Raw genomic sequence first — 25856 nt, forward strand, 5'->3', positions numbered from 1 at the left:
CTCCTATGCTCTCCATCACTGTAGTATCTGAGCAGCTCACATCTCTCATGCATGTCTCCTCCCTGCACCCCTGGGAGGTACGGGAATGAGGAGCTCTCTTCCCAAAAGGACATCTCAACAAGCCAGTCTTTTCATATGTGCTGAGCTTTCAGGCTGCTGCTGTTGATGCTTGCTGTCTGCTGCCAGCTACATCCCTGCCGCAGCTTGTGTGCTCAGGCAGATGAGGACCTCCCCTCCTTGTAAAGAGATCACATGCACCTGGGTCCTAGTAATGACACGTGGTGCTTCTAGCTGAGACAGCCTGGAACTTTCCTTAGTTCTAGAAGTGCCTGGGCTTGTGGGATGCTGGATGGGGGCCTTACTAAGCCTGTTCAAAGTACCTTGTTCATCTCTATGCCCCTTCTCTATGAGCTGCTTTCTGAGTGCAGTCAGCATTGGAGATGTCCTCCCCTGCCAGTGCTTGCTTCCCCAGCCACTAGCCTCAGGTGCTGACTAGTCATGTGTGGCCTCTTCTTGCCATTTCCAAGTATAGTCTCTGTTTGACACTGGCTGTGGGTCTCATAACATCAGGGTGCTGGGTTCTGGGGGATTTCTTGTTAACAGCACCTGGCTGCCCACCACGGAGTTTTGTCAGCCACTTGTTTCCAAGTGGCTGCAGCCTGAGGGGTCTCTTGGAGCTCCCCTGTGTTGTCCTTACTGCTGTGGGAGTCCATGAGCATTTCCTTGCCTTTCGGCACCAATGCTGCATTGGCTTGTTCTGTATTTGGCACATTGTATTCACCCCTGTGCGTCAGACCAGAGGAAGACTCTGCAGCATAAAAAGCTGGGCTGAGTTCCACTGCGCATTGTACCTTCTTAGGGGCTCAAGAGCTGGATTTGCTGGGGGCGGGGGCGAGGGATGAGGGGCTGGGCTGGTGGCTGGGAGGGTGAGCTCTCCCTTTTGGAGTTAAGGGCAAGGCTGGGCGGTGCTGGGCTTTGGCTGCCCTGGTGCTATGGCTTGACGACAGTTGATCTTGTCTTGATCAGCCTGAGTCTGGCGCGTGTCTAGTTTGCCTGTGGGGATTGGCAGTTACAGAGCGCACTGGTGGTAACTAGTTACCAGGTGCTCTGCTTTCCAGGCGTTGGCCAGTGTCTCCTCTGGGCTGCCCTTCCCCTTGTGACTTGTACCAGGGAAGGAGGTAGTTTGGTGTGTGACCTGATTGCCTGTGGGGGTGAGTTTGTGCTTCAGATCCCTAAAGAGCAGCAAAACTTAGCGTTGTTGTTCATTCTCAAGCCTTTCAACAGTGTAGCGCTGCAAAGACCCATGGCCTTTTGCTTCCTTTCCAGTGGTTACCTTGGCCCCGGTGGCATTGGGGATTTTGGAAAATATCCCAATTGCACCGGAGGAGCAGCCGGTTATATTGATCACTTGCTCTTGGGAGAAAAGCATATTTACCAACACCCATCATCCAATGTGAGTGGTTCTGACTTGCACATAAACCATTGACTTGCTGCAGAGTTAGGTTCTGTGTTTAACATGTCAATAACTTTAATATAAAATTAGCTAAGTTTTCAAGAGAAAAAGCTACTTCCTTCTTTAAATGCCAACTCTCCCACTCTGTCTGGGATGTGACAGCTAAGAGGGGCTCTTCCTTGCTTAGAAGTTCTCTCTGAAACTTAGTTGACAACTCTAGTGGTACCACTGTGGGAGGTGGAGAGGCTAGACTTGGGAACCGCTGTGGATGGGTGGGGCTGGCCTGGCCTGGCCTATCTGCAACTCAGCAAGTTCACCAGTTTTACATCAGCAGCACACTGGCCTGGGGGCTGTGGGGAGAGGGTTCTGCTCCAAAGACCATTTCCTTGGGCTGTGTTCTGAGGAGGGATTGTCGCACAGTGTAAATGGAGTGATTTCAATGTGAAATCTAAATCTGGCATTGACAACAGTCAAGTGTCATGGAGGGCTGGGGAAATGGCCCCAGGGTGAGAGAGGGGAGAAGGAAGTTCAGGGCTGGATGCATATCTTTTTAATCCTAAATCTCTCTCTCTGCAAGGTGCTCTACCAAACAACAGTGGCCTATGATCCCGAAGGCATCTTGGGAACAATTAATTCAATCTTCATGGCGTTTTTGGGACTTCAGGTACCATCTTTGCTTTTTGAACCTACATTGTCAGCGAGCCTTCGTTTCCCAGAAACAACTGAAGGTGTTTTGTCAAAGGTGGGGGTAAGGGGAAAAAGAGCTTTTCAAGCTGGAGTGGCAGCATCTTCTCTAGAGGTAAGGTTACAGTCACAGTTCCATTATAAACTAGCCAAACCCTCTGAAAACCTCCTGAGTCCAAGTTGGCAGGGCAGGAGGGGCCAGCTGGCAGAGGCTTTAAATCAAAATGTGAGGTACATTGACCAGCGTGATTCTGAGGTTTAAAAAAATCAGATGTTTTGCTCAGTTCTTGAAACCCTTGTTTGTCCTATCTGGGGAGGCCTAGAACCATCGCACCAGTGGCTTGTGGTGAGGTCTGGCAATCACTTGTAGCAGCTGGCTGCTCAGGGGTTCTGAAAGTAAGACTAAAAATGGACTCGGGCTGTTAAATTTAAGCTCATACGTTAGAGAACCTTGGCTGTGGTGTTTCCATCACCGTCCTCATCTCTCAAACGCACTTAGCACCTGTCGAATGCGTTCGTTTTCCAGAATAGGTGACAGCGCGTTGCCACTCAAACCATTAACGTGTCAAAAGTTCCCTCGTAGCCTGTCACTTAAAACAGAAAATAACTAGGGGGGTCTCAGATACTAGGTGTGGGGAGCAACCTTGTAGTGGCTGACTTTAGATATGTGTATCTGGACTTAGGTGTGATATCCAACCGCCCTAGTTTGTCAGGTAGAATGGCACACTGCATATCCCATGGAGGAAAGGAGTTCTGCGTTGTGCACGGGGTGGCATTAGTTGAGTCTGAGGCTACGTGGATTGGAACTGAAAGGGAATGTGTGCCCTGAAGGGTCAAGGAGTGCTTTTGCGTATAATGGTATATAGGTGACAAGGCATGGCCATTTAAGTTGGTGAAAATGTTAATGTTGCCTTGATTGTTCTGGATTTTCCTTATTTTTTAGTTGCCTTAATAGGAGCTGCACTGGAGCAGCTGTAAAAGATGTGTGGGTGTGGTTACTCACATGGGGTAGAAATCAGAATTTTTTTGTTGCTAAACAAACATCACTTGTTTTTCACCTGAATGCATTCTCCTAGAAGAGTTCCTAATCTTGGTCTTCCAACTGCTTAGCACAAATAAAGCAGTTTAAGCTTCTCCATTCTACTGCAAGTGGCAGGTGGAAAATACCTGGTATGTTTACTGGTTTTTATGCCTTTGTTTTTTATAGGCAGGAAAAATATTCTTGTTTTACAAAGACCAGCACAAGAAGATAATGAGTAGGTTTTTTATATGGAGTGTAGTCATGGTAAGTAACATCTTTTCTTAATGCAGTTTAAATTACTCATTAACAACCACATCTTTTCATGCAGCACAAGCTTTCTATTTCTAAGATGTGCTGCAGTGAAAGTACATATAAACTCCAAACTTATTATTTCAGGGGATTATTTCTGCTATCTTGACAAAATGCTCTAAAGATGAAGGGTTTATTCCTGCAAATAAGAATCTATGGTAAGTAGAGACATGTAACTTTTTACTATTCAATGTGTTTCTCTCCAGCTATATGGACACAATGTATTTAACTGTAGCAACATCAGTCCATATTGAACTTCTCTAAATATCCTTTTATATTCCCACTGAAAATATGTAGGTCAATCTCTTATGTGACAACCTTGAGCTGCTTTGCCTTCATGCTTTTATTGCTAATATACTACCTTGTGGATGTCAAGAGATGCTGGTCAGGTGCTCCATTTTTCTACCCAGGTCAGTAAACTCAAGCATATTTAGTTATCTGTAATGCAATAGGTGGTTTAGTCCTGTCCTTATCAGTAAAATTAACATTCTGTTGCCATGTCAAGCAGCAAGACCTACTGCTAAAATGTTTCCCTTCAAGAATAGTTTTGCAGTGAAAAACCTTTGATTAAAAGATCCTTAAACTTTGATTTAATTAAAAAACTACATTCGCCACATGTTCATACTGCTGTTGGGAGGCAGGTAAGAATTATAAATCACTCTTTAGCTGTGAAGTCAGAGGGGTAAAGTGACTTATTCAAGGCCACAGGGCAAGTTAATGACAGGAACAACTTGTCATTAATGCTTAGGATTTCCTGATTCCCTTTCCTGTAAATACTCTGCCAGCCCCTGCTGCTACAGCTTGCTCTTAGAATGCAATGGAGTACAGAATTGTTTTCTTTGTGTTTATTTTAAGGAATGAACTCAATCCTGGTGTATGTTGGGCATGAAGTATTTGAGAACTATTTTCCTTTTAAGTGGAAGATGAAGGACAGTCAGTCCCATGGAGAACACTTGGCTCAGAACCTGATTGCAACATCGATCTGGGTCATCATATCGTATTTACTCTACCAGAAAAGGATATTCTGGAAAATCTGATTGGGTTCCTGATGGTCTCTTCTGGGAGATAAGATATTGAAGTTGGACTCCCCAGAGATGATGCCATTTCTGGGGGGATTCATTACTAAAAAGGGCTCATGTGTCCAGTTTACATTTCCAGGGGAACTGGAATGGAGACTTTCTGGTGCCTAAGGGACAGTATCTTACTGTTTAGCCAAAACACAGTAACTTGCCTGACCTGTCTTGTCTGCCTGTCTTTGTATACAGTACTATGTTTCGGTGCACAGAGTGCCGCTATTCTACCTACAATAAACAGACCACCATACTGGATAGCCCTTAATACCTGAACAATTTTAAGACAGTTCTGGAAAGCTGAAGTGTCTTTCATAAAGGGAACTGATATAGATGCTCTGGGTTACGGTTGTGTGTCTGGCACAACATTTCAAGCCATTACAAACTGAATTTATATGGACTGTGTAGATAGCACAGTTTTTGCCAGAGTAACTAGATTTACTTCAAAGCCTTTAACCTCCTTTCAAAGCAACATTCCATGGTAGTCAATGGGAGCCTGATTCAGCCCCAGCAGGAAGACTAATGCCACTGATGTTCAATGTAAATTTAGTCTGTCAAAGTGCTTCTTTCCAAATGACCTGAGCTGCAATTCTCACACCATGACTCTAGAATAACTATGGAAGCTACACAGACATTTTACTTCCCAAAAGAAGAATTTTCAAATGATTTATTTATAAAATTTGTCTGATCTACCAAAATAAGATTAAGTATGAACTTCAGTTTACATGTACTCTAGGACTGAGTCCCATAACAACATGAGCATGATTAGTTTAGAACAGTCGCATTGCAACAGCTATGTTGTGTTAAGAGTATATAATACAGCCCTCTGCTTTCTCAGCAAGACACCTGCTGCACTGTCCGTGCCGCTCAGGCCAGCGTCTGAAGTAGCAGTATCTTCTCATTAATGCAGAATCTGTGTAACACCACCATCAGATTCTCCCCGCAGCGTGAGACTTGGCGCTCCATAGCCAAGCGGAAATCCTCTTTCACCCCTTTAGTTATTCCCCGGGTTACTGTGTGATGCCTGAAGTCATCAAGGAAACAAAAGACAAAGGAGAATTACTCTGAGCAATAGATGAGGCCTTCATACACACAGCACTTTGAAATAAAGTGTAACATCTACCTTCCATCTCTGACGAGAGTTAACATGTTTTCTGTACTTTCAAGTGTTCATTTGCTTACTTGAATTTTAAAAACAGTTTCGGGATCTTTAAATGCCTTTAGTCTAATGCTTAAATCATCAAGTGTCACTGGTTTTAGCTAGCAGGAATGTCCACTCACTATTCCATGCGGCAACCGCCGCCCTCCCCCCCAGCAGTGCTTGTCCTGCACTAGGAAGGAAATCGCTACCAACAACACTTCCCCATTCTAATCACCGTCACTGCAGTTGCAGTGACAAAGTACAAAAGAGACTAACAAAAGTTTGAGTTCCCACCCCAGCAGCAGGGGGGAATTGGACCTGCCATGGGTTTATCAAGAACAGCAGCATGAAGCTTGCTAGGTTCTTGTCTGTTTCACTTCACTGCTGCTAGTTGGGAAGCTCTGAGGGTGGGTGCAGAAGCGCACATACAAGCCTGGGGGAGCTGATCAGACACTTACACTAACCCAAGAGGCAGTGAGTGCCTTATGTCTAGTATCAGACTGAGGTCAGCAGCTCTGGCTGGAGTTGTCTGTCAGCTTCCAGGCAAAGATCAAAGGTTTCTTTTGATCACAAAGTCCAAAACTTGTACTTGGAAAAAGCACAATGGTTCTGGTACGGCTGCAACCAAAGTGGTTCTAGCCAGAGCAGGTCATGTGATATCAGCTGTTAATCAGACTGCCATTCTAAGGTCTGTTTTTGCCCCTCAACACCCATTTCCATTCACACAATTTCAGAGCCCACTGTCCTGAACTGCTGCTGTCAGAGCAGCATTCTGTAACATGTGAACACTGGGATTCCAAGCTTCACTCTCACTGGGCTTTTAGTGTGGCAGTGGGTTGGGTTTTTTGGCAGTGGTCCAGGACTGGATATAGAGTCCCTGACCTTCTATCATTAGTCCCTGCTCAGGGAGGAGGAGGGAGTTGCTGTTTAGCAAATGCCTCAGCACAAATGGGCTCCGGGGGAGAGTCCTGGTGGGAGAGTCAGTGAATTGCTGAAGTTCAGGGAGTAGGGAGGAACTAGGAGCAAATCCAATTAAAACGAGGATGGAAAGAGGCAACAACCCATACATACCCAGAGCTGGAGGAGGGATCAGCTGAAAGGAACGATCCAGAAATTAAACCCCCCAATGAAGCACTGTCCTAAACCAAAACCAGCTATTTAAGTATTTTATCTCCTACACTGAATATTTGTATCAACAAATCGCTCCCTCTCAAAGCAAAGAGAAAACTTCCCCGGCAATTAAATTAAATAGCAAGTCTATTTTAATACTTTACACAGAAATAACAAATGGCTCTGCTAGCACTCAAGTTAAAAGGGAACTAATATCCAGACATCAACCCTTAACATAGTGGAGAATGATTTTAAGATGGATATCTTGTTATGACTTTTAATGCTAATGGGAGCCAGGCACTAAAATGCTAACAAGCGGTGCTGAAAATAGAACTCTGTACATTCAGCTTATGAGACAATCCTGCTTTCCATTCTCACTGCCTCAGTTTCTCACAAGCATTGATAACAGCGGTGGGCTGCACACACAGCTCCTATCCAAGGCCAGATCTACACTACAGACCTATCTCGGTATAATTACATCGCTCAGTGGTGTGAAGAATCCATACTCCTGAGCAACACAATTATACTGCCCCATCTAGACAGTGCTATGTCAATGGGAGAGTTTTTCCCATCGACATAGCTACCACCTCTCAGACAGGTGGATTAACTACGCCGACGGAAGAAGTGTCTTCACCAAAGTGGTGCAATTGTGCCACTGTAGCACTTTACGTGAAGACAAGCCCTTAGGCTATGTCTACACTTAAAACACCACAGCAGTACAGGTGCACCTCTGTAGCGGTTCAGTGTAGACGCTCACTACAGGGATGAGAGGGGTTCTCCTATTGCTGTAGTTAATTCACCTCTCCAAGGCAGTAGCTAGGTCAGCAGAAGAATTCTTCCACTGACTAGTGCTGTCTACACCAGGCATTAGGTCAACTTCACTACATCTCTTAGGAGTGTGGATTTTTCACACCCCCCCAGAGATGTAGCTATGCCAGTGTAAGTTTTCAGTGTCAATCAGCCATCAGGAACACAAAATATCAATACAAAACTCATAATACTGACTATTACTAGCAGCACGTGGCAGAAGCCAGTGTTTCTGACTTAACAGCAAAGTACACATTGCAGAAAATTCTCAACTGCAACCAATTTGGTTGAGGAAAAGTTATTACAAGTAGATCCAATGGGGTAGTAATAAAAGTCTTGAGAAGCATTTTAATAAGTTGACTGGACTTCTGTATCATCTGATCCGAATCCCTGTATTTCTGTTTGAACTCGACAGTGATTAATAAATTGAAGAACATATACACATTTGGCAACTTATGGAAAAAAATAAATGTTACAACTAGTACAACATGGTTTCCCAAAGAAAGTAGGCACAAATGAAAAACAAAACAAAAAACATGAATAAAAGTACTGAATAACAAAGATTTGAAAACCATGGGCAGTAAAAATATGTTGACAAAACACAGCACACTATGAGCAGGGTTTTTCCGCTTGGTACCTGTCAGCAGTCTGTATGCTGGGCTGTAGTACAGGATTGAACTCCTGCTGCAGTAACCCCATGGGAGGGCTAGAAGTCCTTTAAAAAACAGCAAACAGCAGCATTCAAAAAACCACACTGACTCCCCTGTGCTGCAAAACAACTCTCCAGAAAGAGATACAGAAGAGAACTGGAGGGAGATCACAGTGCGACCAACTGACCAGCTAAAGTAACGGGAGGTGGGAAGGCCATAGCCGCCTCTACCCATCACTCTAGCACACCCACAATGGACCATTCCAGGGCTTATCATGCCACAAGTGGGTGGAAATACAATCCAACGTACAGCAGTGCTTTCCAGGATGTTTTCCTCAGCACCCATAACACTGATTTTAGTGAAGAGCAGCAGGAGACCATTTTGGAAAGTTGAATGGGAAAAGAGAGGATGCTGTAGCAAGAAGGGTGACATGCTGTTGATCCAGATTTCCGCTCTGTTTTTAAGCAGTACAATGGGGAGTATCAAAAGACAATTTACCTTTATGCAATGGAGAACTGAGCACGTGTAATTATTACTTACCTGTAATCTCTCTTCTCTGCAGATACACATCTCAGCAAATTACTACTTGTAGGTATTTGCTTGTTCACATGGCCATGACAGGAGCTCCCTTAGCTCAATGTTCTATGTGGTAGGACATACAAGAGACAGCTTTGGGCCCTCCTCCCTCCCCAGTGAGGAATTTTGGCTGGGCCAGTAATCTATTCCTTTTGGGCAGGAGGCAAAATTACTCCATAATAGATGGACATTCTTTAAATGTATATATCAGCAATGCCAAGTAAGTGAATGTTGAGCCACCAGGGAGCAGTAATCTGCTGAGGTGTATATCTGCAGAGACCAACAAGAGATACCGAACAAAGCAAATCCCCATTCTTAGAGACTAAAAAAGCTGCAAAGATGACTCTCAAGAAAAAAACAGTGCAACCAAAATAGCAATAAACTGTGCGCTGCATACCTTTAATAGCAAGAATGACACAAACCTTATCCTGGTATATGAAGAGAGAAGATACTGCCTCAAAGAAAACAGCATGCAAGAAGGGAGACAATCACAGAAAAGAGTGTTTTGGGGACCGTGATGTCAGGCAGCGTTTCTATAAACTTGTGGAGAAGCAAAATCCCCTTTGGCCTGAGGCTGAATGGAAGCAATGTTGCTCAGAAAATGTGCCGAAAGCACCATGGGGCTGCTTTGCACATCTCTTGAATGGACACATAGCAGAGCTTGTGGCCTGCAGGAGAACACCAGTAGACCTGCCAGGCTGTAGCAATGAGATGTAATCAAAGAGACAGTTCTTTCCCAGTACATACTGAATCGATGTAAACTAAAAGTAGCTGGTTTTGGCATTCTCCAGGTAAAAGTCTAGGGAGGTTTGGCAGAGTTTGTGGAGAAGGGTTTTGCTGGGGTAAGCCATGGCAGGCTGGTGGATTGGCTCAGACAGAAAGCTGTCACCAGCTCTGCGAGGAATGCAGAACGCTAGCATCGCCTGCTCTTTGAACAACTGCATCAGGCACAATGGCCCCAAAGTTCACTCACTCTGGTGGGCTAAAGTCGTCACCACCCCTGGGAAAAGTGCCCTACCTACCTGTAATGAACTCACAGGTATTAAGTGTCTCACCGGGACCTTTCAGCAGCTTAGTTAATGAATATTCCATTACGCACTGGACTTCAATGCAAGACAAGAAATGCACAGAGTCCCTCCTGAACTTAACAAGAGGTGACTTATCAGTTACTCTGGTGGGATACAGTTCCTCTGTAGGGCCATGCTTTTAGGGTGCAAGCACCTTTGCAGTGCTATGAGCTTGGAACCATCAAGAAGAGTACTGCTCACTAAGGCTGTATATATGCCCTTCCTCATGCAACTGAAATGTCATAGCAAGATTATCGAGGGATCCACAATCCTATTGGCTGATCCATTACTTCCAGCAGAGGGACTCCTACAAGCTGGTCAAACCTGTTGGCAACAGTATATTTCCTTTCCTGTAAGGAAGCTAGCAATGACTTGTGGGCACTGTCCAACCCCCCACTTACAAGGCTTCTGAATAAAGAAACATCTTGTTCCTCCCTGCTTGCTTATGTAAAACACAGTGACACACAAAATCGTGTCCGTCACAGATGGCAGAGACTTACTAGACTGCGATCAACTTCAGATGAATTCCTGTGATGCTTCCTTTGCTATTCGCCATTTTTCAGCCAAATGCATTGGCATTTTCAGTCTAGGACATGAGCAAGGCTGGTTCCAGAGTTGGAGTGTTGACGACGACTGAGTTAGCTATTCTTCTGTCTAAGGCGCTTAAGTTCTTGAGGAGGAACTTAGCTACACCACCAAAGAGCATTCTCTCTCCAAAAAGTATGCCCTTTCCCAATGCCCAAGCCCTTCATCCTCTCCAGAAGTCAGGCTTTAGGCAATCTGGCTACATGGGAACTCCACACATCTTCTCTCCTTACAGCTTGTGTGGATGTGTCTCAGCAAGGAGAGGATTATGATAATCGAGCACATCAGCTTGTGCCATTTGGAGGCCAGAAGGCCAACATTACAGAAACTTGCACTCAGAAAGAGGAGCTTCAGGTTCTTGTTAAACTCCAAGACTTGCTGAAGGGAGCGTGTAGAAAGTGATATATCTGTATGTACCAGTTTGAAAAAGTAACTTAATCCTGCGAGTAAACTTAGATAACTGTTAGCCAAACAAGGTGCAACTTTGTAAGAGAAGCCTTCTGTGCAATCAACTTGAAGGCTGCAAACTCAGGACAGCAGGGCTGGGGAATCAGAACCTAATGTGGCAATCAACGAGTCAGAGAGGTGGCCAGATCCAACTGCATAGCTACAGAGAACAAAGCCCTTTTTAAAAAAACAAAACAAAACCGAGACTAAGCTCAACACTTTGGTTGAAGCAATGGCTTGCGTAATGAGGATTCTGTCATGCATCACTTGTTGGGTGCATTGAAGCAACAAGGATGCAGAGGTCTTGGTGCAGAATGGCATCAGACACAGTTTTAATTTGCACACTTTGGTGCAGTGGAATGGGAGCTACACAATCTCTCCTGTCAGATCTACACCCTCCAGAGAGATGCCGACAGTCTCAGTGCCTGCAATGGCATCTTGACTTGGACTCTTTTGAGACTTTTTGTGCTAGCTATGTAGCTGAGTTAGAAGAATTATAGAATAGGGCTTTGAAGAGCCCTTCTCAGGAACTGAGAACTTATAGTTACATCTGTGAGCACATCTGACAGTTCAGCCAGTTTATTTCCAGACTCCAGGCATGCATGTCAAAGACACACAGCATGACCACACAACAATATTTGAAGTTACTGGTTTGCTTTGCCACCTGAAAGACATGGGAAGGAGTCAAAAGTCTCCAGAATAGTGCTGAGCAAAAAACTCAATGTATCAAGCAATAGTTACAATACCCAGGCTTGATGTCAAGAGATGCTCCAGTGGATAAGGAGCAACATGGCACAAAGCTCCACTAAGGTCAACAGCCTGTGGGCAGATAAACAAAGGTCCATAAAGAGGAAGCAGGATGGGGAGCCCATAGTTTGTTGTCTGCACAGGGGGAGGAGGCAGAACACGCTGGAGCATTCCAGGAAGGATGGTCCTCGCCCCTGCATGCAGCCAAACCTCTTGGTCCTGCCTCAGTGCTCCTGGGAGAAGGGCAGACCGTCAGTCAGGAAAAGGACAGGAGAATAAAGGTGCTGCAGAAAGTGACCTCCATGCCCTGGGAGTGATAATGCAGAGGGGCCTCCAAAAGATGCTTGAAGGAGAGCAAGTGAAGGTGGCATGAGCCCTGGGGACATCAACCTGGACACCATTGCAAGTCTGTGCCTCAGTGGCAGTCAAAATATACACCAGGACAAAGGATATTGTGAGGGGCAGAAGCCATCCAGAGACACACTGCAAAGAAATGTCACTGTCCCCAAGAGCTTTTCACTGACTGCAATCAGAAAGGAATTAATTACAGGAGCACAGGAGGCAGCCAAGTATCATAGTAGTGGTGGCAAGACACATCTCAGCTGGGTCCAGCGGTTTAGAACTCTGACCTAAGGGAACTCGTGCTGAGCCTAAGCCAGGTGGCCATCTTGTGAACAGTGAAGTTCTGTACATTTCAGCATTAATGTGACACATAAGAATCTTGCAATTTGTACATGGGTCACCTTTCTTTCGTCATTCCAAATTAAAATAGAAAACCAAGGTATTAGAGATTGGCACAGCAGCTCAAGATGCTAATGTCAGTGTCCAAACGCCAGCCCCGTGAATTGCACATGGAATGGCAAATGGTCATTTCTTTATGAGGCATTTTGCCCCCCACTTATATACCTTTTTAAACCTTCTCCCTTTTGATATGGGCTCACACACCGAGAAAATGCTCTGGCCTGGGGTGTGGGGCAGTCTCTTGTAAAGTCTTGGTCATCTGGGCTATCGACCAGCTACCACAGGTTGTTATAGCTGAAAGATGGTTCATACCCTCTCTGACAAGTCACATGTCCATAGCACATGTGTGATCTACAGCAAGCAGAGAATCCAAATCTCAAGATGGCTAACAAAAGCAAATTCCATGTCCCACCTGACCAGACTTAAGAAATCTGGTTTAGAAATAGTGGTCAAAGTTTTCCAACTTGAGTACCTGAAAATGGCACCCAAATCCATATCCGGGCACCTAAGGAAATAGGTTGATTTGCAGAAATGTCCGGCATCCACCACCTGCCTTAGCATTACTAGGAGCTGAAGTTACTCAGCACCTTTGAAAACCAGGCCACGCAATATTAGGTGCCTAAATATGGACATAGGCACCTATCTTCAGGCTTGCAAGCGTGAACATTCTGGCCAGTATTTATCATTTACTAATGCAGGGGGATGGAGAGCTATGCAAAAAGTCAGTCAAGTCATTCAAAGGAAGAGAGGGAGAATGCGGGGCGGGTGTTACTTTTCGGCTGAGTAGCAGCAAAATTAGACCACCGTGGCCTGAAATAACTGGTTCACAAAGATTAGTTAAACTAGTGGGACAGAGTTTCAAAAGTGTTCTGTACCCACAACTGGGGTCAGATTTTTAAGAAGACATTGAGAACAGGGAGAAATTACATCAGGACAATGGGAGCTGCTGGGTGCTGAGCACTGCTGAAAATCTGATCCAGTATTTTGTGCAGGGCAGGACTGGAAACCGGTTCTCTTTGCCTGTTACTTCACTGCTGCTTACAGGAAGCCATAATCAGGGCTAAATGAATGCACCAAGTGATACACATTAAAGGGCATACCAAATTTTGCAGTCTGACTGCCTAAAGGTACATCATCACAAGACTGCAACTGCGGTTGTGCATGTACATAATATTTTTTAAACACAAATAGTAATGATTTTCCATATACGCTCCTTAATACATGCCTGTATTTCTACCAAACTGTGAAGTACTGCCATGGAAGTGAGATACTTAACAAGAGGTACCTTGTTTTTTTGTTTTTGTATTGCAAATGACAGCTGATATACCCAATCAAAAACCTGTTAAATTGTGAGACATTCCAGGCATATTCCAGATTTAGAAACTTGATTCTTGCTATCTGATATTAAATTAGAAGTATTTCCCAGGCTTGTGCTAGTTTGAGAATATTAAGATATTAAGAACAGCCAATACAATAAAGGAAAACTCTGAGGATCTTGTAATTCATTCTTTCAAATTTGGTAAGTGAAATATAAAAACCACAAGATCAAGATGGAAATGTTTGGATAAACTCTAGAGTTAAGTGTAGAAATCTGAATAAAGTTATAACTAAAATCTGTTTCAGTTTACACTAGGAATGAAATTTTACTCAGAAATATGTTTGAGGAGTAAAGAAAAAACAAATCTACTTTCAAGTCAAGGGGACAAAACCACATGATAGGCAATTAACTGCCATTTATAATGTATTATTCTCAGGACAAGATTTTGGGAAATAGGAGCCTAAAGTTAGTAATTCTTTCCTTGTCATACAGTCTCATTTTCTCCTATCCTAACAGGTCACCATTACGCTCAGTGGACATAGAAAACAGTGTAACTCTGAAGGAAGGTTTATCTACAGGGGAGCTTGAAGTGCCATTCGACTGAATGGTTGAAGTCAGATGTCACTGCAGATAATCTAGTGACAGCGGTAAAGGAATGTATGTAAAAACCACCAGGGGGCTGCATCACAGATGAAAGAGACACACAGCTCAGCACCCCTACCCCATCTCATCTCTATGGGCTAGAGTGGAATGTGACAAACAACATATGAATTTTACCAGCCTAAATTATAAACCCACCAGCTATAATCCTTTATCCTTACGGCCAGCAAGGTCTTCCAAGCTACACTGCCCTCGTTGCAGCCTTTGAAGTACACAAATAGTGGCCTGTTTTCCTGGGCTCGGAGAAGAGTGACAGGGTGTACCAGGCATTTGCTGCTCCCTGCTGAAGACCCCACCACATTGGGGCACCCCAGTGTGTCATTTGAAGGGGGGAAGAGCACAGCTTTTAGTCCTGCAGGAGCTGCCTAGAAAGGCCACCCACCATCAGCTGCAGGTAGGACCAATGAATATTCAGTTCTCCAGTGGCTGGGAGCTCGTAGGAGCCAGTCAGGGCACAGCAGGGAGCAGCAAATGCCTAGTACACCCTGGTTGCTTCTTCCGGGGGCCAGTTCTGGGTGAAGCTGGGAGAGGAGAAGGATCTCCCCATTTTAACCCAAGAAATCTGGCCTGGTCAGGACCTGGCTGACTGCGCCTTTTGTCAGTCAATGAAATGGTTTTGTTTACTTTGTGGATTGCTGGGCCCAGGAAGATCAGCCTAAAGTGAGTATTAACGGGACTTCTGTAAGACAAGGTAAGTTTGTGAGATGCTCCACGGGCTCAGGCAAGCCCATGACCAAGAGGAATATAATTTCCTCAGAAGGGAAGTGGAAGGTTCTGCGCAAAATGCTGGTAGACAAGGTGGAACCCTGGATTCCCTTTGGGAACCAATTCTGAGGGTAGGCCAGACTGCAGCATCTAGGGAAAACTAAACGTAAGGCAAAGAAACAATTAACCAAGTCACACCAACTAAAACTGCCACCTTGTAAGAAAGTAGCTTTTAGGATACGTCTCCCATATTGCAGTGCTGGGCCCATAAGCGCATTCAGTACTGAGGACAGAGCTCATTGGGATCTGTCTGGGCTGTTGCTGCAAAACATCACAGAAGTCTTTTTAAGCACAAATATGATGATGTCCTTATATGGAAGAGGTCACCTTACTGCCAGGTGAGGTAAGCAGCAAAGATGCAGAGCGTCCATAGAGACTTTTCTTGAAACCACTGAGTCAGATGAAGGGACAGCTGGGATGAATACAAACCACCTACTACTGCCTGGATACTGCCAAGCTCTACCGGGGTACGACAGGAGAACTGAGCTGATGTTCTGTTCTGTTGGCTGGTACCAAACAATCTGGCACAGAACTGCTGGGGATGTGGAAAAATTCTGTAGCCTCTGTGCCTCCTGGAAGAAAGGTGCAGCCCAAACACAGCAGAGTGAGGAGTGGTCAGGATCCAGAAAGAGGAAGGATTAGTGGGGCAAAAGGAATTGGGCATCTGTACCTGTTTGCTTCCATGATACAGGAGGCAAAGTACTACCTGGACAGGAGGCCAACTAGGAAGATTCTCTCTCTTGCAATGGACAATGCTTTTCTCTTATTTCCTGGCTGGTGCAGTTAGAACACTGAGCATAATGGTTACCCAATAAGAAAGGACAGAAAGAACAACAAAATGGTATTAAACTATTGTAATTAACATGAAGCAATGCCCAGGAAGTTCCCAGGTAGCCTAGGTCTTCAGTGTTACATTTTCTAATTCCCTATATATCTGTAAAGCATGGTCTCTCCCTTACAGTACCATGCTTGGCACTGCTCTCCAGACTGGCAGCATCATAAAGGTCATCACTTTTGAGTAGCTTTATAACCATGACCAGGAGGATCAGCACCACAGATATACTGTTAAATAGTCAACTTATTACATAATAGTTTAGGAAGAGGAGTGAAAAATGTCACGGCCAAGGTTTTCAAAATCTGAAGCTTAAAGTTAGGCTCCTAAGTGCGTATTTAAAACACCAAAATCTCTTTAAATGGGATTTTTATAATGATTTGTGATACAGCTGGGTCAACTTCAGACTATGTCGCATATCCTTGACGAGTGCACACTAACTTATTTTGACAGCAGGCTGTCAGTTCTCCACCTGGCTGATGATGACGCCATCAAATAGCTGGGCACATTTGCGCACACACAGAGAGAGTGTGGCTGGAGTTTTTGTAAGTTCTAAGCACCCACAGCTTCAATGACTTCAATGGGAGCTAATGGATGCACACCACTTTTGAAAGTCAGGCCAGACGAACTAAAGAACCTAAATATGGACTCAAGAATCTAACTGTAAGCTCCTGTTTTTGAAAACCTTAGCCCGTAAGTAGTGGGAATATTAGTAGCCAGAATACTGTTAAAAACATTGGCACTTGGCCAGGACACAAGGTTTAACACCTCAACATTTGTAAAAATGCCAGTGGCTCTTGATGACCAATTTTCTAGATCTTCAAAGACAGTTTTGCCTCCAAGACCTTGCTGAGGGCACTGGTCTAGTCTGACTCAAAGGGAAGTCTGCTTCCTACTGACTTACCAAAATGATTTCCTGCAGCACCTTGTAATAAGCAAGCCTGACTCTGCTTAGCTTATACGCTCAGATGAGATGAAAACCCACTGGCTCCAGGCAGAGGTTTAATTAAGTTTACTCCGACTGTAATTTATACATAGCTCCATGTGAGCTTTCATAACTGTATAAAAGGGAGCTTCCCCTTAATAATTGTAATTATAGTTCTTAATATGTTCTACCTAATGCCTAAATAATTAAGAATACCGTTACGGTGTAAGTTTCAGAATGAAAAAGTAATACAGTAGCCAGTCAATACCAGTTATTCCAGTGCAACACAATTCAAAAAATGCAGTTAGACAAGCTTAAAGCTGAAGTGCACCAAAAAGCCCTGAATTTGGTGGGGAGACACAAATCCATGGCCTTGTTTGACCTCCTACATATTAGAAATACTGTATCACAAACATACTGGCCATAAGCTCAGATAAATCAAAGACAACCACAATGCATTTCAGATCATTTGAAATAGACGACAAATATTTTTTTCCCCTTACTTGATTAACATTCCTTGATTTGGCAGCAATTCCAGATGAATCTTCCCTCCTTCTTGTGTTCTTAAATAGGCAAATTCCTCCAGCATATCAATGTCTGTAGAAAAGGTTCAGGACTTCATAGGGGGAAAAAAATGATAACACACAGATCTTCACAAAGCAATCTCACCCAAAAAAAATGAAGACTGAAGCAACACTATTCCTGCTGAAAGACCAGCCAGAGATAAGGCAAAGTTATCTGTACCACACAGTTCTTGGATATACAAATAAAACATTGGTAGTTTAACACAGTGGTTCTCAACCTTTCCAGACTACTTTACCCCTTTCAGGAGTCTGATTTGTCTTGTTTACCCCCAAGTTACACCTCACTTAAAAACTACTTGCTTACAAAATCAGACAAAAATACAGAAGTGTCACTGCACACTATTACTGAAAAACTGCTGACTTGCTCATTTTTACCATATAATTATAAAATCAACTGGAATATAAATATTGTACTTACATTTCAGTGTATAGTATGTAGAGCAGTATAAACAAGTCATTGGCTGTATGAAATTTTAGTTTGTACTGACTTTGTTAATGCTTTTTATGTTGCCTATTGTAAACCTAGGCAAATATAGATGAGTTGGTGTACCCCCTAGAAGACCTCTACGTACTCCCAGGGATATGCATACCCTTGGTTGAGAACCACTGGTTTAAACACACTTACCATGTTACTGAAGGCCTCCAAATATTTCACAGATATTTTTAAGGTACAGTGCACTCACACAAGTCAGGATCACCACATATGCACAAGACAGACAGAAAAGCTTTCTTTTTTCTGTGCAACATGGCATCAAAGTAAATGTAGTCAGACTGGGATTGAAGAGCAAGTGACACCACGTTGTATTGGTGCATACTAGCCCTTTTGCAACCATCGTCTTAACTTTTTCCCCCTCGCCTCATTCTCTCTCTGTTTTGTGTGTCTCTTCTTCAGATTTACCTTTTCTTCCTTCTCAATTCCTATATCCTAATTCAGTGGTTTTCAACCTTTTTTTATTTGTGGACCCCTAAAAAATTTCAAATGGGGGTGATGACCCATTTGGAAATCTTAGACATAGTCTGCGGATCCCCTGGGGTCCGCAGAACACAGGCTGAAAACCACTGCCCTCGTTTCTTCCCTTAACATCTCCCACAGTTGCTGCACAGAAGAACAAAATTTTAGTTAGGGGTCCACAACTGTACTTAGACCCATCTCATTTAATAATTATTGCAATTAGATACCAGTCTAGTTATACACTTAGCTGACCGTATATGCATATACATACCTAATTTACGCACACATTTGACCTTTGTATGCATAAATCAGACATATTTTGTATGAATGTGCATACCCCTAATTCTGAAAATATCACCCACCATCTGCAAACAGCTGCAAAGTGAAAGTGACAAGATTTTGGATCTCTGAAGCGTGGATAATTTTCACTTTGCTGCTCCCACCCAGGAGCATAGCTGAAAAACTCCAGCATAATGGCCCAGCGTAACTCCTGATTGTAATGGAAGTGCTGAGAGACTTATTTGTAAAGCACAAGCAACTGCCATTTTATTAAACTGAGGAGTGACAGCAATGTAGGGATGTATATTCTCCAGCACCAGCAGCAATCACACATCCATTTTATAGCCAGTTCTACTCTGATTTACACTTCATGCACTCCCATAGATTACAAAAGGTTTGCATGGCACATAAATAAATGCACAATTTGGTCTCTTGAGAAGGCAGATAAATATTTTCATAAATGACTATTCCCTACAACCTAATTGATGGTTTTAGATGACAGAGGATTCTGCATTGTTTTTTGCTGCACGGATAGTTTTTTAATAGGAAAAAGGATACTTGTAACATAGTTGAAAAAATTCTCATACTGGAAGTTTCCCTGCTGACAGATTTTGTTGATGGCTTTCAGGAACAAGTTCTCCCCCCTTGGCCATTCATGCTGAAGCAACACGATCACATGACCTAAAGCCATATCATCCCTGTTATCTGTGAAAGCTCTCAGCTATTAAAAAAGAAAAAAAGACTCACACTGTATGAATCAGTAACATCACAACAGATTACTACACCCAGTGTCCAAAACTAACAGTGGTGGCCGAGACTACGCACTTATTAATCATTGCTGAAGCACAACAAGATACTGGGATGAGGGGGAGGGCAGCTAATTGTAGTTGAGGGTTGCTAGCATGGGGAAATGGGGAATTCAACTTCTCCTCTTAAGTTAGTCACTTCTGCCCATGCCAAATAGGAGAAGGAAAGAGGATATTAGTTCCCTCCCAATACAAAGTGCACAAACTGTCCCCTGGTACTAACATGTCATGTTTTCCTGGGTACAAAAAGCCGCAGTGGTCCCCCATCCAGCTGCCAAAACCTCTATCCATTCTGACTGCCAAATTAAATGAGTAGCACAAAAGATACTATTACCAAGATACTATACTAGATGTGGACAAGGAGGGGGCACTGCCACATAATTTCAGGAACAGTGCAGCATAATTTAGATTTAAGATGCGCACAGAATATGGAGCATTGACAATAACTTACCTTAAAACAAGCCAACAATAAATGGAGACAATATGGCATAATAGCTTTACTGGTACATGGCCAAAGTTTTAGATCAGAACCTGTAATAGAGAAATTATATTACATAATTATGCACGTCACATAATCCTATCATTTTGATTTAAAAGTCAGAATGGGAAACAGGAGGCACAAACCTGCAGTTACCTAATCCCATGCCTCAATCAGAATGATTAAAATGTAAAGTAATTTTAAAAAGCCCGCCGTCTTTTCTCCTTTCTTGTGCTCGGATTGTGTATTCTGCTACATAGTAAAATGACGTTGACGACAAGACGTTTACAAGACAAAGGAGGATAAGGAACACCATCTCTTTCCACAGTACTAATGTACAGTTTGTTTTCTTTAGGATATAGATAGGTATGTCCTAAAACTAAGCTGGATGAAATGCTTAGAGTATTTTGTAATCAGGTTTGTCCGGTGATACTGGGTCAGAGTGAAACCAGTGTTCTCCCATTGACATCAAAGCTTTCACGCTACAATGCAACATAAGGAAAACTCTGAAAACTTAGTGCACATATAAGTGACTGAAACTGACATATAATATGCATATTGCAACATTCTCCAGAGCAGAGCGTAAGGATTTTACTACAATCTACATCACTGGGAATCTCACAATTCCTCCTCCACCCCAAAGGTATCTCTAGACAGCTGGTTGGAAGTAAAACCCCAAAAAATCCCCATACCTTTCCTGAATTTAGACTTCACTTTAGGCTGCTCCTCTTGTGTTTTACCCCCTTCTTGTATGGGAAGTACCATGTAGCACATCAGATCAAGTACTTTTTCACATGTCAACTACAAGAGAAAATATAAAAGATGAATAATCCTGAGATTCTAAATTTAAAATGAAATCCAGATTTATCAGTAACAGAACAGTGAATTAAAACTCTTGCAGTAGGCAGCAGAAATGGGAACACAGAAGATCTCTATCTAATAGAATTTATAATCTATAATGGGTTAGTGGACAAAGTAATCTAATTTGTCTGGACGAAGGGAAAAAGATGTCATATGAATTGATGAAATTACCCCCTTTAACAGTGGATGCTTAGTTCTTTCACAGTGTTTACTTCAACAGTGCAAGAATAGTCCATTGGTAATTTAAAATAAATTTACTTTTATAGTTCCAATTGTTTTCACTGTTTCTGGAAGTTTTTAATAAAAAATAAGGCTTTTTCAGTCCCTGTTTAGAGAAGTTATTCCCCAAAAGTCAAAACTGCAATCTGATAGCACTGCAAAAATGCTGTAAACCCTAATTTATTAAGAAATAAAAGTGTACAAGAGGGATATATAATCAGATAAATCAATTTTAAAGAAACCTAAGGATTTCTAATGAAAAAGTTATCTGTAGGGGAGGAACTATGGGCCAGTGGAGAGGGCGTAGGATGGGACTCAGGTGACCTGGGTTTTATTCTCAGCTTCATCACTGACCTGCCATGTGACCTCGGGCAAGTCACTTCAGAGAGCTCTCCTGCCAAAACTTCCACTCCCCATGAGCGGCAGCGGCTTTGTCGGCAGGAGAGCACTCCTGCCGACAAAGCACTGTTCACACCGGCACTTGGGGGCGGGGGTGTGTGTGTTTTTTTTTAACACTCCTAGACGACAAAAGTTTTGCCGACAAAGTGCCAGTGTAGACAAAGCCTCAGTTTTTGGGACAGGGAATAATACTGAATTTGTACCCCGCATAGCACCCTGGGTCCCATGTTAACTGCGACCTCTATGCACTACTGTAGTAGTAACAATAATAAGGTATAAAACACATATTCCAAAGCTAAATTGCATTAAGAGGTCACGCCAAATAATATGATCCTCCAAGTCTGCTGAGTTGTCAGGTGGCAACTCTTTTCTGTGATCGTATTCCAAAAAGTAAGATTATGTTTCCAATAACCCGCTTCACCACCACCCAGATATTCCCTCCACCCCAGCATACCCTTAATCACCTCCATGTGATCAGCGCTAAAAACTAAGGTGAAGCTAAGATGAAGCATGTATGTCAACAATAAAAGTAAGAATCCCTAGACAAAGGCTGCAATTACAATTATCAAACCCACTGTTAAAGGAAGGTAATTCAAAATTAAGGTTAATTTAACAAGTAACTCCAACTCCAATTCACGGCTGCCAAACAGAACGCATTTCACATGATACACATTTGGCAGCTCTGTCATGCATTCAGGGGGCATGGGCAGAGATGCAGAGCCCTCCTGGTGTCAGGTGGCATCTCTGATCTCCTGCTGGGAGCAAGCTAGCTTGGAACCCCCAGGGAGGACTGGCAACTGGAGGGGAAGGACTGGGGAATTGGGGCCTGTACGCTGTACTTACTCTGTATTCTCCCAGGGCAAAGTGGCAAGTAGCTAACTGGAGAAGTGCTCTCTGATTCTCTAGTAGTGACCCTTGTCCTGTGATCTGCTGCTGAGAATGAGATCCTTGAAGAGCTGCTAAGTGATGTAGGCTGGTAACTGCTTTTTTATACTGACCCTTTCAAAAAAGTAATTAAAAAGAACATTAGACCTTCTCACACACAATTCATAAAGAAATAAAGGAGATAATCCTACCTTAGAAAGTCTCCAAAGCCGAGGTTATCCAAGTAGTGAAGATTTCACAATGTCATGCTAATTAAGCTATGACATAGTAAGAGAGGGGTTTGAATGGTACATTTGTGAGCTTGTGACAAGGGAAGATATAGGCCTAATTTTGAGAAAAATAAAAACAATGATTCTATGTATTTAAATTGGATTTTTAATTAGATCTGTTTCAAATTAAAATTTGAATTTACAAACATGGTCTCAAGAGCTAACTAATCATTTATTTTGGAGCCATTTAAGTCCGCTGAAAAAGTCTGTTCACTATACTGGAATGGATCTGCACGAGTCAAGCATTGCATGTGTCTTCAGTTTTCATGGTATATGTTGCCCAAAACTGATTAAGAAATTGTCATTTATTTCACTATTGGTAAAATAATTCTAGATCAAAGAAAACCTTGTCTCTTTCTCTCCCTATCTTCTTGTATACATAGTTTTTGTACCTGTTTGATTGGAAGATTCTCTCTTAATTGCTAATTAGACATACAACTTGTCTGTAGTGGAAGGACAGATTTTAAGTTATTTAAAAATTAAAACCAGCCTATTTTATGGCATACTGCCTGAAGAACAGAGTGATTTGCTGAACACACACTATACTGCAAGAGTGGGCAAGACTCCGGTCTTCTCTTCACTGCTGGGGTAAGTTGACCTAAGTTACACTACTCCAGCTGATTTTATACGAGCACATTTCACATTCCAAGTAACCCCAAACACTTTACAAAGCATATCACAAACATTCCGTAGACAAAGATGGCAGTCCTTGTGCCTGCCATGCCAACTCACCGTGTCGTGGGCATTAGAATGTCAGCCACGATACAAGGGAGCTAGCTTGTAAACTGTTAGGAATGAGTCATGGGACCTTTTCCTTCTGTGGGGACCACCACCCAGCAGGGGCAGACTTGCAGGGCCCCTAGGAAACGCTACCAATGCCACCATGCCAAAAGCTGAAGTCATGTATTTCAAGACGTTTACCTTGCCCAAAGGCTTATGGACAAGATTTTATGGGAATCCCATTCTCAACAAGCCTCTAGCACACTGTAAAACTTCGCAGTGAGATGGAAGTAGATAATACTCAGTCCTGCCAGGAGTGCAGGGGATTGGACTAGATGACCTCTTGAGGTCCCTTCCAGTCCTACGATTCTATAAGTAGTACAGTACCAAGCAAGGAGTCAGCTCTCTTATCTAGGTGCCCTTCCAAGCAGAGGACTCGGCTGCATTTTTTAGCAAACCTCAGTCAAGTTTAACCTCATCACTCAAGGCCCACTCTAAGCAGTCTTAAGGGAAACCTGGGCACAGGGAAAGACCAAGAACTACTTTGTCAGGATGCTCTTAATCTCTCTTTTTTAAAAGATATTGTAATTTTCCATTTAAAATAGCAGGAATGACCAAAGCATGTGAAACTACTAGGTGACTTTCGTTATATGTTTATTTACATTGAGATTGCCGAGAGAAAATTAAAAAACTTCTCCAAGAAAACCATTCCTAACAGCAAGAGTGCAGCAAAATGCCCTGTGTCACTAAGGCCTAGTCTACACTTAAAAACGTATACTGGCATATCTATGTGGATTAGGAGTGTGATTTTTAAGTAACATAGCTATGCCAGCATAAGTCAAGGAACAGATGCACTTATACGGATATAAAAGTGTTTTTGCCAGTACAGCTTATGTATCTTGGGGAACTGGAGTAAGCTATGCAGAAGTGTTTTTATGCCAGTATAAACTGCATCTACACTAGAAGAGTTTGCTGGTATAATTATACCGCTATAGATATGTCAGCAAAAAACGTCTAGAGTCGACAAGGCCTCAGTCAACCAAAAATCAGATAAGTAAAGGAAAACACAGGACTGGTTGGTTTGAAACATTTTGAAATTTTGCATTCAAAATACAAGTAAATTAAGAAAATTGTGGGAGATATGGCTATTATTTTTATGACAATTATGTGTTCCTGTTTATTTGATCGTTGTTATGCTGTTGGCTAGATGATTCAAAGGTTCTTTCCTGCAGGAGTTCCCCTCACATCCCTCTGCAGGAAGGCAGGCAATGGCTTTAAAAAACCCAAACACCAGCACTTAACTGACAAAATAGGTGTTAATGCCTTTGAAGTTTTGTCTTTGATCAAACTGGACACAACAACTGATTTCAGAGGGAGGGGCTTCAGATGGGGCACATGGAACAAAGCACTGTTAAGTAGATAAAAACCTGAGGCCCTGAGCTCAAGGGTGGGGCAGTGTCAGCAGGGAAGCAGATGAAACCCCAGTCCCCAGAAGACGACATACAGTAACTCCTCACTTAACGTCCTCCCGCTTAATGTTGTTTCAAAGTTATATCGCTGCTCCGTTAGGGAACATGCTTGTTTAAAGTTGTACAATGCTCCCTTATAATGTCGTTTGGCTGCCTGCTCTATCCACTGCTTGTAAGATTTTGTGGAAGAGCAGCGACTTTACATGGGAGCATTGCACAAGTTCCTCTTCTCCACCTCCTCCCCCTCAACTCCCAGTGCTTCCCTGCTGCCAAACAGCTGTTTGGCGGCACTTAGGACTTCCTGGGAGGGAGGGGAAGGAGCGGGGAAGTGCTGCGTCTCCACTCCTTCCCCTCCCTCGCAGAAAGTCCTAAGCGCCGCCAAACAGCTGTTTGGCAGCAGGGACGCACTGGAAGTGAGGGGGAGGAGCAGGGACGCGCCACGTCTCTGCTTCTCCCCCTCCCTCCCAGAAAGTCTTAAGTGCCGCCAAACAGCTGTTTGGCAATGCATAGGATTTTCTGGGAGGGGGGGAAAAGAAGCGGGGATGCGGCATGCTCCAGAGAGGAGGTGGGAAGAGGTGGGCCTGGAGTGGAGCAGGGATGGAAGAGGCGGGCCTGGAGCATCCCCCAGCAGAGTCAGCGCCTGTTCTTCTCCGGGTAAGCTGCCACTGCTGCTGTGAAGGTGCTTCCTAGCATCAGTGCCTGCAGCGGGCTGTGCCTGTGTGGGGTAAGCCAGGGGCACTTCCCAACCACAGTACAGTACAGTATATAATGCCTTTTGTCTGCCCCCCAAAAATTTCCTTGGAACCTAATCCTCCACATTTACATTAAATCTTATGGGGAAATTGGATTCGTTTAAGTTTGTTTCACTTTAAAGTTGCATATTTCAGGAACGTAACTACAAGGTTAAGTGAGGAGTTACTGTACCTGAGATGCATGGGCCTTCCTCAAGTGTAGCCTAGCAAATACAGCACTGGACTAGGATTCATGAGACCTGGGTTCTATTCCCCGTTCTACTACTAGTCTGCGG

The 25856-nt window shown here is 43.4% G+C and overlaps 2 protein-coding genes across 9 annotated transcripts in view; one reads left to right on the forward strand and one right to left on the reverse strand.

Moving 5' to 3' along the window:
• The window catches only part of HGSNAT (heparan-alpha-glucosaminide N-acetyltransferase), a 28864-nt gene extending 23228 nt beyond the window's left edge, over positions 1-5636 (forward strand). For 2 of the 3 annotated variants that reach the window (XM_074950371.1, XM_074950373.1), the window contains 6 exons: positions 1327-1453; positions 2031-2117; positions 3345-3422; positions 3555-3625; positions 3765-3877; positions 4323-5636. In XM_074950371.1, coding sequence (XP_074806472.1) covers positions 1327-1453; positions 2031-2117; positions 3345-3422; positions 3555-3625; positions 3765-3877; positions 4323-4504 — 658 coding nt within the window. In that variant the 3' untranslated portion in view covers positions 4505-5636. The remainder of the gene's footprint in view (positions 1-1326; positions 1454-2030; positions 2118-3344; positions 3423-3554; positions 3626-3764; positions 3878-4322) is intronic. The other variant, XM_074950372.1, reaches the window with a different exon arrangement.
• Positions 5188-25856, reverse strand: part of INTS10 (integrator complex subunit 10) — a 43271-nt gene continuing 22602 nt past the window's right edge. For 3 of the 6 annotated variants that reach the window (XM_074950367.1, XM_074950366.1, XM_074950365.1), the window contains exons 12-18: positions 22330-22485; positions 20700-20808; positions 19981-20060; positions 19282-19444; positions 17412-17505; positions 8233-8310; positions 5188-5561 (exon numbers count right to left, since the gene is read on the reverse strand). In XM_074950367.1, coding sequence (XP_074806468.1) covers positions 5405-5561; positions 8233-8310; positions 17412-17505; positions 19282-19444; positions 19981-20060; positions 20700-20808; positions 22330-22485 — 837 coding nt within the window. In that variant the 3' untranslated portion in view covers positions 5188-5404. The remainder of the gene's footprint in view (positions 5562-8232; positions 8311-17411; positions 17506-19281; positions 19445-19980; positions 20061-20699; positions 20809-22329; positions 22486-25856) is intronic. The other 3 variants (XM_074950370.1, XM_074950369.1, XM_074950368.1) reach the window with 1 other exon arrangement.

Source organism: Natator depressus, chromosome 4 (genome assembly GCF_965152275.1).
Source record: "Natator depressus isolate rNatDep1 chromosome 4, rNatDep2.hap1, whole genome shotgun sequence".
Lineage (NCBI taxonomy): Eukaryota > Metazoa > Chordata > Testudines > Cheloniidae > Natator > Natator depressus.